We start from the raw sequence: 17,533 nt of genomic DNA, 5'->3' as shown, positions 1-17,533 counted from the left end.
TCCAACCAATCAACAGGTTCTCCTATTCTTTACAGAAGATTTTCCCATGTACGATGTTGATTTACACAGCTAACAGGTTGCAATATTTAGTTGAATTGATTTCTCATTCTTATTCAAAAGAAAGAATGTGAAGGATACTATGTGTGCATCCTACAATTAAGGTAGCCGCTCATTTTTCTAAAGCATAGGTCTAGTAGTTAGACTAGCAAAATAATGGGAAAAATATAAGATTAAATCAACATTTCAAGTCCGATAACTGACATTTATACGTTTGTACAAAAATGCTTTAGAAGAAGACTTTTTTTTTTGATTTATTAAAAAACAAAGAAGAGCTTTTTTGGTCCTGCAAATTAAGCTTTGTATATTTCAAAAAACATTCAAAGTAAAGCATAATAGAAATATAATCAACAAATGTCGATAAATAGCAAAGAAAAGACTTTTAAAAACAGCACATTCAGAAATAGTAAATAGTGGGATGATTTTCCGTAACCCAAAGTAATAAGGTTCTATAAAAGGGCAATATCAGTAGTAAGAATTCTAAAGCAGTATCAAGGTACGAGTTTCAAATAAAAATACAAATTCTACTCTATCAACTAAAACCGCTTCAAATGATGTAAAACAGAGTTCCAAAAAAAATACGTTATTATGTGTAAATACAATATAGCAAATTATAGAAAAAAGCAAACAAGTGTGATGACAAAACCTATATACTATAGTAATCTCAATACCAAGAAAACAATCTTAGGCTTTGATTCAGTAACATAGGCCAAGCATAGGTGATAATTATTGACTTCTTTTGAGTTGATATTTTTTCTTCGATTTAATGCAATAAAATTCAAACAACCAAACTCAATAAATAAGTTGCCTGCTCGAAATAAAACTGCCAATAAATGTGCATTGAAAGCACATTTCAGTTTAATAGTCTTCAATAAAATACAGCGTTTGATTGATAATGTCTTAGAAGGTTTTATTCCAAGGTCAACCCCCAATTATTTAATTTTATGCCCCCACCCAATGCTGGTGGGGGCAATGGGGGATCGGTGCCAGTTGCTATTTTTTGCTGTTGGCTGCTCACTAGTGATGTCACGAACATAAAATTTTCGGTTTGCGAACGCGAACTTCCGCAAATGTTCGCGAACCGGGCGAACCACCATAGACTTCAATAGGCAGGCAAATTTTAAAACCCACAGGGACTCTTTCTGGCCACACAGGGACTCTTTCTGGCCACCTACTCTTCTTCCCCCCCCCGGCCCCCACCCCTGGGCGGCTGGTGGGGGCCATAAAGATAATGAGGGGGGACCTACTGTCCTCCCCCTCTCCAGCCCCCACCCATGGGCGGCGGGTGGGGGCCATAATGGTAATGAGGGGGGGGACCTACTGTCCTCCCCCTCTCCGGCCCCCACCCCTGGGCGGCGGGTGGGGGCCCTAAAAAAAACAATAAGGGGGACCTACTGTCCCCCCGGCCCTGAGCGGTGGGTGGGGGCCCTAAAAATAACAATAAGGGGGGGACCTATTGTCCCCCCCCCCGGCCCCCACCCCTGAGCGGTGGGTGGGGGCCCTAAAAATAACAAAAAGGGGGGGGACCTACTGTCTACACGCTATGAACTATTCGCCAGCGAACCGTTCGGGACATCACTACTGCTCACTGTTAAGGCCCTATAGAGTAAAAAATAAAATAAAGCATTTGTCAACAACTTTTTGTTGTCTAATCCAATGAGACCATTTGTTGGGATATACATGCCCATTGAATCGAATTAACTCATCTAATCTGATATTTGTAAAGTATATGTATCAGTTTCTATATTCAAACCAATATTTATATGGGTCCGATAAGTCTCTAATGGTGGAAATTTAATTAATCCGAAATGATAAAAGGTCTACCAGTAGCCAATAAACTGCTGATGACACCTGCTCCATTTAAGTTGAGGCCTTAGTTTCTGCACATAATCCTTACAACCACAGACCCTTGTGTTAAATACCAAAATCAAATTTATTTTCCAACAGGAACATGGGTTAAACCTTTTTCTTTAAAAAATTCCTTAAACACGTGAAAATTATTTCATTAGTTTTACAAATGTCTTTGGCGCGTTGGTCCAAATTGTAAGGCTGGCAGTTAAATTAAATAATGAAATATGTCACTAACTTGATTATGAACCACACACAGCAAACATTTTATTGTAACAATCCAAGGTTAGAAGAAGTGACTTTCTGGGCACACATTTTAGATTTGTTTCCAAAAAGAATCAGAAAGTCTATGTTAATATTTTAACTATTCTTGGGAGTGTGGAAAAGGGCAACAGTTGACACAATGCTTTAATTGTCAAACCAGAACAATTTAAAATCTTTGCAAATTATTCATGCAAATATTTAGATTGCAAAAAAAAAAAGTCAGGCAAGTGACATGGTCAAACAGATGTTCTAACGGCAGGTTTTTACCCCACCAGTTCAATCCTATTTTTGAAACTCCCTACCTCCCTACAATATGATAGTATAATTATTGCACTTGTACCAAGTACACCTGCTAGAGCTATGCAAACAACATGTACATAGCAACACTTGACAATAAAGAAAGATTAAAAGTATCAATTGCTTGATCCTAGCAGGCTAAGAACGAGCTCATTTATTGAACACACAGTATGTTGTACCAACTAGGGATTATTCAGAAGAAAACCTTGATGTCAAGTTCTATATTTAACACGGAAGGAGAGAACGTTTGCTTACACTATATCACCAGTTTTTCTTTGAGTATTTCACAAGAATGTCTGCAGGGCCAAGTTTAACGCAGCCATTTGCCAAGTAAGAATCGTTTCATTTTACTGGTATCCTTTAAAAAATGTAATTTGATCTAGCCAACTATAGCATTTTAAAGGGACACTATAGTCACTAAAACAACTTTAGCTTAGTGAAGCCGTTTTTGTGTATAGATCATGCCTCTGCAATCTCATTGCCTAATTATCTGCCATTTAGGAGTTAAATAACTTTTGTTTCTGCCTATGCAGCTCTAGCCACAGCACCCCTGGTGGTGACTGATACAGGCTGAATGAAAAAAAAATGGTTTAATTTTCACGTTAACCTATTTTTGAAGTTTGAAGGAGATACAAATGGTTCATTTGGTCTACCATCCAACCTTAACTCTTAAAATAGACCATTTACACATAATTGAAGAACTGAGGGGGTCTACCTTAGGTCAATCATTTAAATATCAAAATAGTTGGTAACCTTGGATACTATACATGAGGGACTATACATACTATACTATACCTGTCTATATGACATACCCTGTCACCATACACTCGACTAAGCTATGACATAACTTCACTCCAGGCTAGCTAGAGACGAATTGGTAGAGAAATATGACCTACTGACAGACTGATATTTAGCTACTTTTACTACACCTACGGATATTCTAGAGAGGCAAGGCGGGTTTGATTTAAACCAAGGCAAATGGTATATGTTATTGTTTTTATTATACTGTTCATACTTCCTTTTAAATTTTTCTTTCCTTTTATTGAAGGGTCTATGCATCCCCAATTTTTGCATTTCTTATCATCATTGGAGATGAATCACATTACCTATTTGCTGATCAAGACATTTTTGAGATACAAATGACACAATCACACATATAATTGTGGTCAGACCTACTGCTAGCAGTTTAATATTGGTACAATGTTGGGTTCCTATCTCTGCATAATACTGTTTTTTCCCAGTGCACTTACTAGGAACTCTTAAGCAGTTATGGTTTATATGTACACCATGTAAGTTATGGTTTATATGTACACCATGTAAGTTATGGTTTATATTTACACCATGTAGTGACCCTGTAAACACTGAACTCAATTTCTATATTCATTGTCAACAATATACATGTAATGTAAGAATTTTTTGTACCACCAATCTATTTATATGTGACAACCCTCCAAGAAAATAAAAACTTAAAATAAAAAAAATAGTCCATTTGGAGAAGCAGACATAATGGTCCATTTTCTTCTCCTTCAATGCAACTCGTGCCATGGCAATGCCTTGACTGAGCTGAATTGTGATGTCCATTTTTAAATCAGGGGTCCCAACATCCCGATATCACAGTTACAGTCACGATTTTGGCGTACTGTTCTGCTGTCTTGATTTTGTTCCATGGTAGCCCACATCTGGGGACACCAGGGAACTTGGGCAGCCCAGTGAATGGCACTAGGACCATACAGAAAGCACTTCACCAGTGATCTATGCATGGTCCTGTATTGAGTGAGCAGGCCACTATGCTTTCTTTCAGCCTGATGTGTTTGACACCAGGATGACACATTCACGCCATCTCAATCTCATACCTCCCAATGTTGGGAGGTACGGTTAAGGCTTAATCTAAAATTAAAAGAGTATGACGAGGGTTCACATAAATTATATGTAATTTTCAATGTTCTATTCAATGGTATAATTTCCAGATATGTGATCATTCATTCAGAATACTGACGACATCAAACAAGAAAGACATTTCACAATGGCATTGTCGTATGTGTATAAAAAAAAAATTAGAATGATAATGGAGAAATAATGTGAAAGGAAAAAAAACACTTACCCACTGTTTAGAAAACTGGATGGTGCAACGGAACAGATGAAACACAGAAACATGGGGGAAAAAACATGGAAATGGAACATTAAAAACTTAAAACTGATACATTTATATTGCACGGACACTAAATAAATTAAAGACGAAAAACCACTGCACAGAAAAAAAAAAACTTTGGCTATTAATGTGCAATGGAAAACTAAAAGTTTTAAAAGTGACTTCTAAAATAAATAATAATAAGAGACACGTTTTCTCAAAATCTTATGCTTTTGTTGTCCTGAATGTGAACTCATATTTTTTAAATAACACGTACCTCTTGTCCTCCATCCAGGGCACAGAGCTTGCAGCATTGCTTCTTGGCATCCACCAACACATTAAACATCGTACAAACAGAAGAAGGAATTCGGAAGTCAATGGTTTTACTCGTCCTCTGCAACTTAAGTTCAAATGCTGTCCGTGTCCTAGTGTATAAAATGACACAGATTTGAGTTTTGTAATGGAGACTTTAGTATGAACTATTCATTCCTTGCAGTTGACAATGGAGAGGATCCTAAAGACTCCCTTGTGAGAGTTCCATTACTGAACATATTGAGGTGCATTCTTAGGCTATATCTCTTTTGTGGTTGCAGTCCCCCACCTCTTCAAACGCTTTTCTTTTCTTTTCCGATTTCTCCCTTTTTTCTCTAAGTTACTAACGCTGCTTTGCAAGCAGTTCTACAAAGAGAAAACTGGACTCTCTAGACTAATGTTCTAAGTTAATTGGAAGATTCGAAGTATATCTGCCTGTTACCTAATTTGAGGGACTCATTATATATATAACCCAGATAACTACAGGAGTTTGGCAGTTCATGCAATTGCAATTTTTGCCGATATATTCCTTTTTTTTTATATATATATATATATATATATATATATATGGAACTCAGTGTTTTTTTGTTTTAAAACACAAACTTATCTTTATAACAGAGGAACTGTTCACAATCATTTGTTATTGAGTCATTGATTGTCTTTATTCTTTTGTATAATTTAAGATAATCATTTAGCTACAGTAGACTTCAATTAGTAAGATTCCTACAGCTATCATTTTTTCCACACTGTACCTATCTTAGTGATGACACAGTTACCTTCATGCAACCTTAATGTCACTATATAAATATCAGAAAGACATTTGTGTCATGCTTTGGAACATGGGAAGCCTTAACAATAATTAGTATAAAATATCTGCATATTGTTTTCAAAAACAAAAAACTCCGTGTTTCAATACTAAGATCATGTTGTATACTGGCACAGATCAAGTTTAGACAGACTTAAAAGGATACTATAAGCATCAAAATAACGTTAGCTTAATGAAGCAGTTTTTGCTGTATAGATCATGCACCTGCTCTTAGTTTCCCTGCTTAATTCCCTGCCATTTAGGAGTTAAATCAATTTTGTTTCTATCTATGTTGCCCTAGCCACACCGCTCTTGGCTGTGAAGGACACAACCTGCATGAAAATAATAGTTTAATTCCCTAACTCTTAACTTTGTAAATTAAACTGTAATCACACAAAGGGGGCACATGTGGGTTCTAGCAGGCCATTAACAGAGCAGGAAATAAGAAACGGTTTTGATTTTCAATAAGATCTTAAACATACTTTAGAAATATTTGTCTCCTGCACTTTTAATTGAACATAAATCACACACAGGAGGCCCCAGCATGTTATCATTTTAACAGAGCAGGATATAATACATTCTAAATTAAACAGACTGTGAAATTAAAGAAGTTTAAACATTAGATCTCTCTTTACAGGAAGTATGTTGGGAGGCTGTATACGTCACATGCAGCTAGGTTTAACTAGGGCTGTGAAAAAAAAAAGTGATTTAACTCCTAATTGGCAGAAAATTGAACAGAGAGACTGCAGGAGCATGATCTATACACTAAAACGGTTTCATTAAGCTAAAGTTTTTTTGATGCTTAAAGTATCCCTTTAAGATCACATGCTGTTACAAGTACATATCTATAGCTAAAACACGGAACAGTTTGTGCTGTTATCCTCTACACAAGACTGGAAGATGAGGGTTATAATGCAAATTTAATCTATGAGCTTCAGAACAATAGCACAACTGTCACACTTTAATTGGGGTTTACCGATATCCTTTTCTAATGTTCCAACGTACACATCTCATGTACCCCCTCAGAGCCATTTACGATTATTTATTGTAACAGAATCTAACCCTTAACCAATTCTCTGGTTGAAATTTAGTTCTTCTAGTTCTTTCATTACAAGAGATGTGGTCATGACTTTTAATGCAATTTTAATGCAATTCAAAACCTAAAAATGGGACGGTTTTCATAGAATCTCACCTTCTAACACATGCTTCAATCATATCACTGGCCATAAGTTTAAGCCTCTGCTCTAAGTGACTTGCGAATTCTGTTTCTGGCCAATGGAGGTCATGTATAAAATCTTGCAATGCATCCAGTTTCCAAAACAAGTCTTCTGAAGTTGACGACCCATTACTAGAGACCGAAAACAAAAAAAGAAAACAATTTTGATTCAACTGTTTAGATACATTATCTTAATTAGAGCATAATCCTCAAAAGTTCTTTGTCCTTTATAAAGACCTGCCTTGTACAAAAGGTGCTAATGACGAGACAAGAATTAAAATGTATTTGAGCCACAGTGTTTGCAAAACAAGCCACCAAATACACAAGTTAAAATACACACTTACCACAAGTGACAACATGGTAGGAATTATTGTATGATATATTTAGGATTTTGGGGAAACAATGGACTTTGAATTTCACTTTTAGAACTTACTTATGTTCGTTTGTTTTCTGGGTATTGGTGACTGAAAAATCCCTGCAACGGATTTATACACGTTTCTGACGACACAAATGTGACTTTGAGGACTGCTAATATTTTATTTATTGCACCTTTTAAAGTTTGTTATTGTATTTTTATTGTTATAGAGTTTAAACAGTTTTTATATTGCTAACTTATTGGTATCACTTCATTCTGGGCTTTCACTGTTCTAGAGACATTCAATCATTTTGAAATACCAAATTAAAGGGACACTCCAGGCACCCAGACCACTTCTGCCCATTGGAGTGGTCTGGGTGCCAACTCCCATTACCCTTAACCCTGCAAGTGTAATTATGGCATTTTTTGTTATAAACTGCAATAATTACCTTGCAGGGTTAACTCCACCTCTAGTGGCTGTCTAGGGAACTTCCTGACTCATAGCAAAGATTTTCTTTGCTAGAGCGTCGCTGGATGTCCTCACGCTGTGTGAGCACCTCCAGCGTCGCTCAATTCCCCATAGGAAAGCATTGAAAATCTTTTTCAATGTTTTCCTATGGGGAGTGCTAATGGGCATGCGCGGCATTGCCGCGCATGCGCATTAGGACTCCTCGGCCGGTGGGCGGGATCAGTCTTGCCGACGGAGCCAGAAGGAGGATCGGCGCGGAGGAGGAAGCAGCGACGAGGGACATCTTCACTGCCTCAGGTAAGTGACTGAAGGGGTTTTCACCCCTTCAGCAACCGGGGATTGGGGGTGGGAGGGAGAGGGAACCTGCAGTGCCAGGAAAACGGATTGTTTTCCTGGCACTGGAGTTTTCCTTTAATGTATATATGAGGAAGTGTCATATTGCTACAAAGCCATTTTATCCAAAGCAGGACATCAGCTAGGTTAAATTAGTGTAAACTTTGTTTACATATTTAATTGACTGCCGAACCAATTCTGAAATATCGCACTATTTTTCTTTAAGTGGATTTTTTTCCCCATTCTTAACAATTGAAATATCACAATCTATACTTGAATCACTTGTAAGCTCTGTACATATTTCTGATATATTGTATGTTGGTTGGGAAAATCCCATATATTGCGTTATAGCTGCTAATTGTAAAAAAAAATTAAATACAACTACTGTAGTGGGATAATTTTAAAAGGTCATATTACTATAAGCACAATGTTTCACAATTTTATTTTTCTTTCTATCCATAACACAAATAGGATCTGCTGAATAGAATGTTAAGACTAGACCTTCAAACTATACTTCGAACATTTTGTCATAAATAGGGGGTTATTCATTTAACATCAAACTTTGGGAAATTGAAGTTGAAGACACTTTGCAATTTGACTCTTCAATTCACTACAAATCAGTTTTCAGAGAATAAACTCCACTGGATTTGAAAGATTCGCCACATCCACCTGTGTGCTGTATTAAAAACAAAACAAAAAAAAAACTACAATTCCTATTGTTTTTCCGATGTGCAATGATTGTCTATCCAATTATTAATTCACAGGATTTAAAGTGATTAAGAAAAGGAAATCTTTGTGTGAAAGATATAAAACTTACACCTGATTAACTAAATCTTCTTTATTTTAACTAGCAAAGTTCTCTCTCTACGATGAAAATGATTTGATTTTCTTACATTCGTTGCCAACAAATTTGCAGGGAGCGAACGGTCTAGCCAAGACGTCTCACGAGTGCAACTCCCGGGTGGCCAATCAGAGAACAACACAGAACACATTGCATCGCGCCCTAATATCTCCCAAACCTTAACATGCCCCCAATGAAATATTATTGAACTAGAAAAAAACAAATCAAAGTGCATTGATGAACTTGCTGAAGATTTACAGGGCTATAAACCCAGTTTTATAACTTCACTTAAGAATCCTTCCTCATTCACATGTGCCTGGCACTGAACTGTGTCATCTTGATCTTCTAAATATACCTACATTAATAATCAGACACAGCATGTATAGAAGGGAACGGATAATTTATTTTCTAGATATTATATTGTGCTAAAATCTAAATGGTAAAAGATGGCCAAAAAAAGTTCTAAATATGTAACAAAAAACACAAATCTAACGACTGCATCTTGCCACAAAAATTATTATAAATCCTATCCAAAATCATATAGATTTTTTTTAAGTAAAACATAACCCAAAATGCAACAGGTTTATTTACGAATGTTAGAATTCAAAGTAAATTTCCCATTTAAGGCCTTTACTTTGAATTCACTTTAAATTCTCAATTTAGTGAATAGGGCTGCACTTGTTAACTGCAAAAAACAACTGCCACAAATCAATAAAATTAATATAGCTTTCAATTATATAGTTCCACCATAATGTCTAGGTCTATGTCAAACATTATGGTATTTTATTATGCACTTGTATGAAAAGGCAAAGATTGTTATTCATGGCTCATGGCCTTTTGGCTAGCAGTTTCATTGAGCTTGAAAAGTTACCAAGTAAAATAGATCAAGTACTGAAACTAGATTTACAGAATCAAGTGAATGTATATTTATTTACATGTCGATTTATTTTAATGATTACGTTCTACATTAAATTGTTACTGTAAAATTACTTTTATTCATATAAAACCAACAAATATCTTGTGTTGTTCCCAGGAAAGGGACTGGTCTCGCCCAAAAAGTGTTCATGTTACAGTGGTATTCATGCGTGTCAGGCTGACTGGAAGATGCACTGGCCAGCTCCTCTAAGACAGCCCATGTGTAGAGCACTGCAGAAGCACTTCACATGGTCTGGACCCCAATTTTGGCTTATACACCATAAGCACAAATAAACAAACCTGGATTGTGGGACAGTGTCCCACCAAAACTGGAATGCTGAAACAAAATAGCATAGGACTCACTCATGCTTCCAAAACCATGGTGCCATTGTTGATGCAATGAGTTAGACTCAATACTGTAGTTGACCAATTTTTTTTTTAATACATTCTATACATAATGCCTTAACAATATGCAAAAATAATTACATTTACTGCAAATTCCCAGGCTGGGCAGCTACTGAAGTGAGCTCCTGCCAAACCAGGTAGTGACTCCACTCACTAGTATTGTGCATAGTGTGAACATTCTGATTGATTCGTGAAATAAATCAGATGACCCAAAACAAAATGGGACGAACGAAAATGGGCCAACATTTATTTATTGATTTGTTATATTTTGCAGTACACTGAGAGGAGCATTTTCCCGCTCTTTGATTTACAGATCAAGTGAGGAAAAATTAACGAATAGAGGGAAAGACAGGAGGATCAGTAGAGATAAATTCTATATTTATACATTTATTGCATCTCTTTTTTCCCTTTATTGTTCACTTTTCAGTTGATCTATGAATAAAATCAGTATTTAATGAATTGTCCCCTAGATGTCAATCATTTTTGTTTCCCAGAAGTCATCTTTTCTTGGTGCCAAAGGTTCCATTCTAAATGATGAATCAAGATGAACATGCTCGCCCCTTGAGCCTTTTGTTCCTGATTAGGCCTGGGAGTTTGTGAATTTGAATGATCACCCAATTGGATGTATTGCAGTTTGGACCAAAATGAATTTCCAAGTTTACGATTCACTTTTCTTCTAATTTCATTCTGAGCTCATTGCTTAAAGTGTTTCTTTTAAATGTAATTCAACTGTACATTTTCCACAGTTGAATTACAGCTCCCAGCAAGATCACGACTGCAATATAATTTGCGCAAAGGAAAAACACCTGCATTTAAGAAGGAAAGGGCACAAAGGACGAGTTTATAGGGCAAAATTAATTATCTTAAAAAAATCTAAAGAAGATTTAAGGGAAACAATCTGGTAGAAACTAGCCCCTAAGATAATGCATAATTAAAATAATGCAATTGCTGCATTGTAGTAGCTTCTATTAGTTTACAAACAGTCTGGTTCACAGTTAAAGTCCCTGTAAAGTTGAACATCATGCATTTCCTGGAAGATAGCCCTAGTTATGTAAGCCAAGTGCTGGAACTGCATATGAAACCTGGAAACAAATCATATACCCAGACCGGAATTCCAGCCAGATGTGAAGTAGTTATGGTAATTACAGTAACCAATAAATAAAATGCTATTTGCGATTTTTCTAAAAAAATTACCTTTCATTAGCTGCAGAACTCACCTCTGCAGCTCATAAAGATCCACCCCCTTTTGCCAGCACTTGCGTCCTTGTTAGTGCTGGGTACTTTTTGATAAAATGTTTCAGGACAAGTCTACATTCCAAAGCTTTGCAAAAAGATTAGTGGCTTTACCAAGATTAAGGTATTCATATAAAATATTCATACCTAAACGCTGTATCAGTTAAGTGTGATGTAAGTATTAATTTTTATCTATGAATTAAAATGGTGCCTTGCCTATAGCTCTTGTGGAATGAAATTCAGGCAACCACTAGATGAGGAGGATTGAAATTCACATGAACTGTTTAGTTCCCAATTCATCACTACTCTCACTAGCCTCAGCCAGTAATTCAGCATGTAGAAGGCAACATCTTGAACTACATTTGATGGGGCATACATTGTCAACAATACAGCTTGTGTCGTTTTGTTTGTGGTTTTTGTTTGTTTATCTTTTGAAATTTGCACCTATAGAGGGTAGAGGTGAAAAACTAGCAAAAATTTCGGTTTTTCCTTTATCAGGGAGTTAGAGACTTAAACTGTATGTGAGCAGACACCAGGAGGCAGACTAACAGGCCATGGTGGGGGTCCTACACACATAGAAAAAACATATTGCAGCATACATGAAGTGCTCCTTCAATCACCTTGTGGAAGCCAGGTTTTTTTATATTCTTTCTGAATCTCATTATGGAACTGTAATGAGAACTAAATTTGTCAGTAAGGAAATTGTGCCGCTGCCTACAGGCACCTGTCTAAAATGAGTGCCAAAACTCAATTACAAATGTGCATTTATGTATATTTTCATACATGTGTTTTGCTGTAAATGCATTTTTTATTATTATTCACGGAGGAAGGAGTGAGAGATATACATACTGGCTGACGTGTAGCCTGCAAATCATCAACGCTGCAATACAGAACTGCCCTATGTTAGGTAAGTAACACAGAAGCACCTGAGATTTCCTACCTAGATGTACTTGTGATTTAGATCCGGCCCTGGTTGCAAGGTGCAATTAGGATGTACAGTCACAGAATAATTTTAATATTTAACACCACCACAAATGGTACTTCAACTACTGGACAACCAACATCACAACTGAAGCCATGCAAAACAATCATGCAGTTTGAGAACACTCATTGATACAGACGTGGACTCATATAAAGACATCATCCAGGACGGTGCTGTAAAACTAGGTATCTGTGGGAGGTTGAGAGCCAAGCTCGGAACCTTTGGAAGAGGTACATTAGGGAGGCTGTTGGTAATGCTTCTGTGAAAATAGAATTAAGGAACAATGCTTTATTTTGCAAAGGAAATTAGCAAATGAGGTTATTGTTCTTAAAATTAGTCTAACCAGTAATTTTCCAGAAAACTGTGTTGAAATGCTTCCAATCCTGACTATCAATTTGACCACAAGCATGACCGTAGCCAAGTGCAAGAAAAAGTGGATGCTGGCAGTCACATCACAAAGACTACAAAGAGTTTGCTTCCATCACCACCATCATTATTAGTTGGCTGCCATAGCAAGACTGCTCCTGTGAACGTTTTGTGTTGAGTGCCATTTTTGTTCAAATATATATTTTTTCATTATATGTACCCAAAACCTTTACGTTACCTGATACTGTTTTAGGACATTAAAATAAAATAAAAAAAGTAATTAAAAAGAAAATACATTTCAAACGCAAACTCTAAGAAAACAAACAAACTTGTTAACATACGAGGTCTGTCGAGAAAATATCCAGCCATGTAATATGAAAAGAGAGACATTTATTGAAGAAGATACAAAATACAAGAAACGTTGTACTCAGGACAAAGACGCCACAGTTCCCTTCAAAGTAGGCACCTTGGGACTTCACACAGTTCTCCCAGCGTCTCTTCCACTGTCCAAAACACTCTGCAAAATCCTTTGTTGGAATCGCCATCAGTTGCCTTGTTGTATTTACCTGAATCTCATTGACGATCTGAAATCTCTTCCCTTTCAATGGGGATTTTAGTTTTGGGAAAAGTCAGAAGTTGCAGGGTGCCAAATCTTTTAACAGACTCTTGACCATCTTTGAAGCGTTTGTGCCACACCTTTATTTGAGCTGCGCTTATAGTATTGTCTCCGACAGCCTTCCGAATCATCCGAATAGTTTCAGTAGAGGAATGTTCAAGCTTAACGTAAAATTCGATGTAGGTTCGTTGCTCTGACTAGTACAGTGAAGTCGTCATTGCTCATGCATGCACATTTCAGTCCACTCTGCTTGGCTGCCAGGTTCCTTCAATGTCACGCAAACCATTCTCGCTATATTAACAATGGCTGGACTCTTTCCAGACAGACCTCGTATATACTATAAACATATCATATAATGATTGAAATGTGAAATTTCTATTAAAGGGACACTATAGTTACCTGAACAACTTTAGCTTAATGAAGCAGTTTTGGAGTATAGAACATGCCCCTGCAGCCTCACTGCTCAATCCTCTGCCATTTAGGAGTTAAATCCCTTTGTTTATGAACCCTAGTCACACCTCCCTGCATGTGACTTGCACAGCCTTCCATAAACACTTCCTGTAAAGAGAGTCCTATTTAGGCTTTCTTTATTGCAAGTTCTGTTTAATTAAGATTTTCTTATCCCCTGCTATGTTAATAGCTTGCTAGACCCTGCAAGAGCCTCCTGTATGTGATTAAAGTTCAATTTAGAGATTGAAATACAATTATTTAAGGTAAATTACATATGTTTGAAAGTGAAACCAGTTTTGTTTTTTTTCATGCAGGCTCTGTCAATCATAGCCAGGGGAGGTGTGGCTAGGGCTACATAAACAGAAACAAAGTGATGTAACTCCTAAATGGCAGTGAATTGAGCAGTGAAATTGCAAGGGAATGATCTATACACTAAAACTGCTTTATTTAGCTAAAGTAATTTAGGTGACTATAGTGTTCCTTTAACCCCTTAAGGACGCATGACATGTGTGACATGTCATGATTCCTTTTTATTCCAGAAGTTTGGTCCTTAAGGAGGTTAAGGAACAATTCAAGTGTAGGTCATCAAAATCAATTTAAAAATCGCACGTTCAATAAACTGGCAAAATCCTGTGGAACAAATAAAATGTATCTGTAACAGCACACACAAGTTTACCTCATTGAAAATTAAATGAAAATTCAATCTATACATTGTGAAGAAGAGTTGCGAGAACATCTATATTTTATAAAATTCAATATAATATGTATATCTCAGGGGAAAAGGGCTATTCAGTTTAATTTAATCATCATCATCATAAAAGGTTCACTTTAAATATATAAAATGTATAAGTTTTCCGACATGGTAAAATGTATATTAAGGATGCAGAAATCAATATTCAGTAAAAGAATATATAGGCACATGCTGTTCCATCCTTAACAATATTATCATAGAGCAGATTTTCTTATTGCTGCACGTAACCTGTAAAACTATCTAACTTACTTGACTGGCTGCCACGTCTCGTGCTCAAATCCTTTGTGAATAGACTGTGCAATAGAGGACTCCATAAGATCAATATAACGGATAACAAGTGGAACAAACAACTCCTGAAGATGCTTGTGAAATTTCCCATTACATAATAGCGCTTTCAGGAAAAAAAAAAAGAAAGGAAAATATTTGAAATTAATTAAGTATTGCAAGAATCTACGGAGACAAAAAAAGTGAGCACAGCGTTTACCTTTATATAGCAAATAATGACGACTACAAACCAAGCAGTTTTGTAGCAAAATAACGGTCAGCTATTATACAAATAACAAAGCTATTATCACAAGGTCATTTTACATGTCATTGTCATGTGTGCTTCATAAAAAAAATATATATATATATATTATTATTAAAAAAAAAATGCAACAAACAACACACTACTAGATAAAAAATATCTATGAACGATTATTAAATATTTGAAAAAAAAAATACACCTAAATGAAACTATTGGAAACAATAAATACATTACAGAAAGTATTTTGAAATCCAAACAATTAATAGCAAAAGTATAATTAATTAATTAATTGAATTAATGGACACACCACCTCCTTGGCTGAGATCATCAATCTTGATGATCTTGGCCAATACAATGCTTCTCCATAGATGCACAGCAAATTACTATGCCAATCAAATGCTGCTCCTTGATTAAGAACAGACTTGGCACCATTCTCAAAACAGAAATGTCTCTAGTGGCTGTTAGGGAGACAGCAACTAGATCTTTTAAAGGGACACTATAGTAACCAAAACAACTTTAGCTTAATGAAGCAGTTTTGGTGTATAGAACATGCCCCTGCAGCCTCACTGCTCAATCCTCTGCCATTTAGGAGTTAAATCCCTTTGTTTATGAACACTAGTCACACCTCCCTGCATGTGACTTGCACAGCCTTCCATAAACACTTCCTGTAAAGAGAGCCCTATTTAGGCTTTCTTTATTGCAAGTTCTGTTTAATTAAGATTTTATTATCCCCTGCTATGTTAATAGCTTGCTAGACCCTGCAAGATCCTCATGTATGTGATTAAAGTTCAATTTGCAGAACAAGAGAAAGTTGTTTAAGGTAAATGACATCTGATTGAAAGTGAAACCAGTTTTTTTTTCATGCAGGCTGTGTCAATCATAGCCAGGGGAGGTGTGGCAAGGGCTGCATAAACAGAAACAAAGTGATTAACTCCTAAATGTCAGTGAATTGAGCAGTGAAACCTGAGAGGCGTGATCTATACACCAAAACTGCTTCATCAAGCTAAAGTTGTTTAGGTGACTATAGTGCTCCTTTAAACTTGCAAAGGAAACACGCTTATTCAGAAATCCATGAACAAATGTGTTGTTACAGAACAGAACATACAAGGAATACTTCCATTATTTCATTGAAGCTCCATATAAGTAAGCATTTAAATATGCATCACTTGTCAATGGAAATGCAGCATGTTGCTCAATCTCCAACAGCAATTTACAGCCAGACAGCAAGAAAAAAAAAAACGTACGATCACCCAACCATTTTATTAATTATGTCTTCATTAGTTATGTCATCCGGAGAAGTCATTTGTAGACACATTTGTAGACAAGGCCAGTTGGAGTAGCCTTAATGGAGGTCAGAGAGAGTACAATGGTTGATTGTGTAATGACTGTTTTCTAAACCACACAGCAGGACTCAAATGAGAGTACCTAGACTATTTCATATTTCATCTGCTGGAGGAGAACTCCGTAAAAAAGCTATCCATACAGAAAACACAATTGATTTCCAGCATAATCAACATTAATCTAAATTGTGTTCAAAAGGTATGTTCAAAAAACATACAGGGTTATTCACTGAAGTGAGAAAGCAAAGTGAATTTTAAACAGACACTATAGGCACCCAGGCCACTTCATCTCATTGGGTGCGGTGTTCCTGCCCACCTTAGCCTGCAATGAAAAACACAATGTTTACATTGCACTGCTAAGACTGCCTTTATATGCTGTTTCATGGAGATTGACTCCGTGTAACAATGATAAACGTCCTTAGGCAATGAATGAGGACATTCCGTGTCAAGCAAATCACCATTGATTCAATGCACTATGAAGCAGTTATAATGCGTGCTGCACTCACCGTGCATGGGCGTTAGGTCATCCCCCTATTGGTTGACATCAGCGGATGAGGAACACAACCCAGCACCAGCTGACATTGGCTCTGGAATCAGGTATGTGTTTAAAGGGATTTGAACCCTTTTGTGGATGGAAGGAGGGCACTTTAGCATTAGGACTACACATTTCACTAAAATGCTCTAATAAGTGAGTTTCAAATTTAATGTAAAAAACATCAAATCAGAAAAATTCTCTAAATTAGCTATGTTTCAAGTTCAGCTATTTGGACCTAAAATTTTAAATTTATCTTGAATCTACTTTGAATTCTCACTTAGTGAAAAACCCTGTTGAAGTTAATTATTATTGGAGTGATCATACCTCCGGAAAAAACACTGTTAAGTAAAACACGAACATTGAATGTGACAGCAGATAAGAACTATTCGGCCCATCTAGTCTGCCCAATTTTCTAAATACATTCATTACTTTCATTAGCCTTAGGCCTATCCCACGCAAATATCACCTATACATTGTAGTAACATTCTT

At 36.5% G+C, this 17,533-nt stretch overlaps 1 protein-coding gene across 7 annotated transcripts in view; it reads right to left on the bottom strand.

Moving 5' to 3' along the window:
• CADPS2 (calcium dependent secretion activator 2) overlaps nucleotides 1-17,533 on the bottom strand; it is a 416,067-nt gene that overhangs the window by 79,087 nt on the left and 319,447 nt on the right. For 2 of the 7 annotated variants that reach the window (XM_063446824.1, XM_063446828.1), the window contains exons 19-23: nucleotides 14,893-15,034; nucleotides 12,600-12,719; nucleotides 6,904-7,059; nucleotides 4,872-5,019; nucleotides 4,568-4,582 (exon numbers count right to left, since the gene is read on the bottom strand). In XM_063446824.1, the coding sequence (XP_063302894.1) occupies nucleotides 4,568-4,582; nucleotides 4,872-5,019; nucleotides 6,904-7,059; nucleotides 12,600-12,719; nucleotides 14,893-15,034 (581 nt within the window). The remainder of the gene's footprint in view (nucleotides 1-4,567; nucleotides 4,583-4,871; nucleotides 5,020-6,903; nucleotides 7,060-12,599; nucleotides 12,720-14,892; nucleotides 15,035-17,533) is intronic. The other 5 variants (XM_063446829.1, XM_063446826.1, XM_063446831.1 and 2 more) reach the window with 3 other exon arrangements.

Source organism: Pelobates fuscus, chromosome 3, assembly GCF_036172605.1.
Source record: "Pelobates fuscus isolate aPelFus1 chromosome 3, aPelFus1.pri, whole genome shotgun sequence".
NCBI classification, from domain to species: domain Eukaryota; kingdom Metazoa; phylum Chordata; class Amphibia; order Anura; family Pelobatidae; genus Pelobates; species Pelobates fuscus.
Note: the sequence above shows the minus strand (reverse complement) of the source record. Positions and strands in the feature narration are given on the sequence as shown.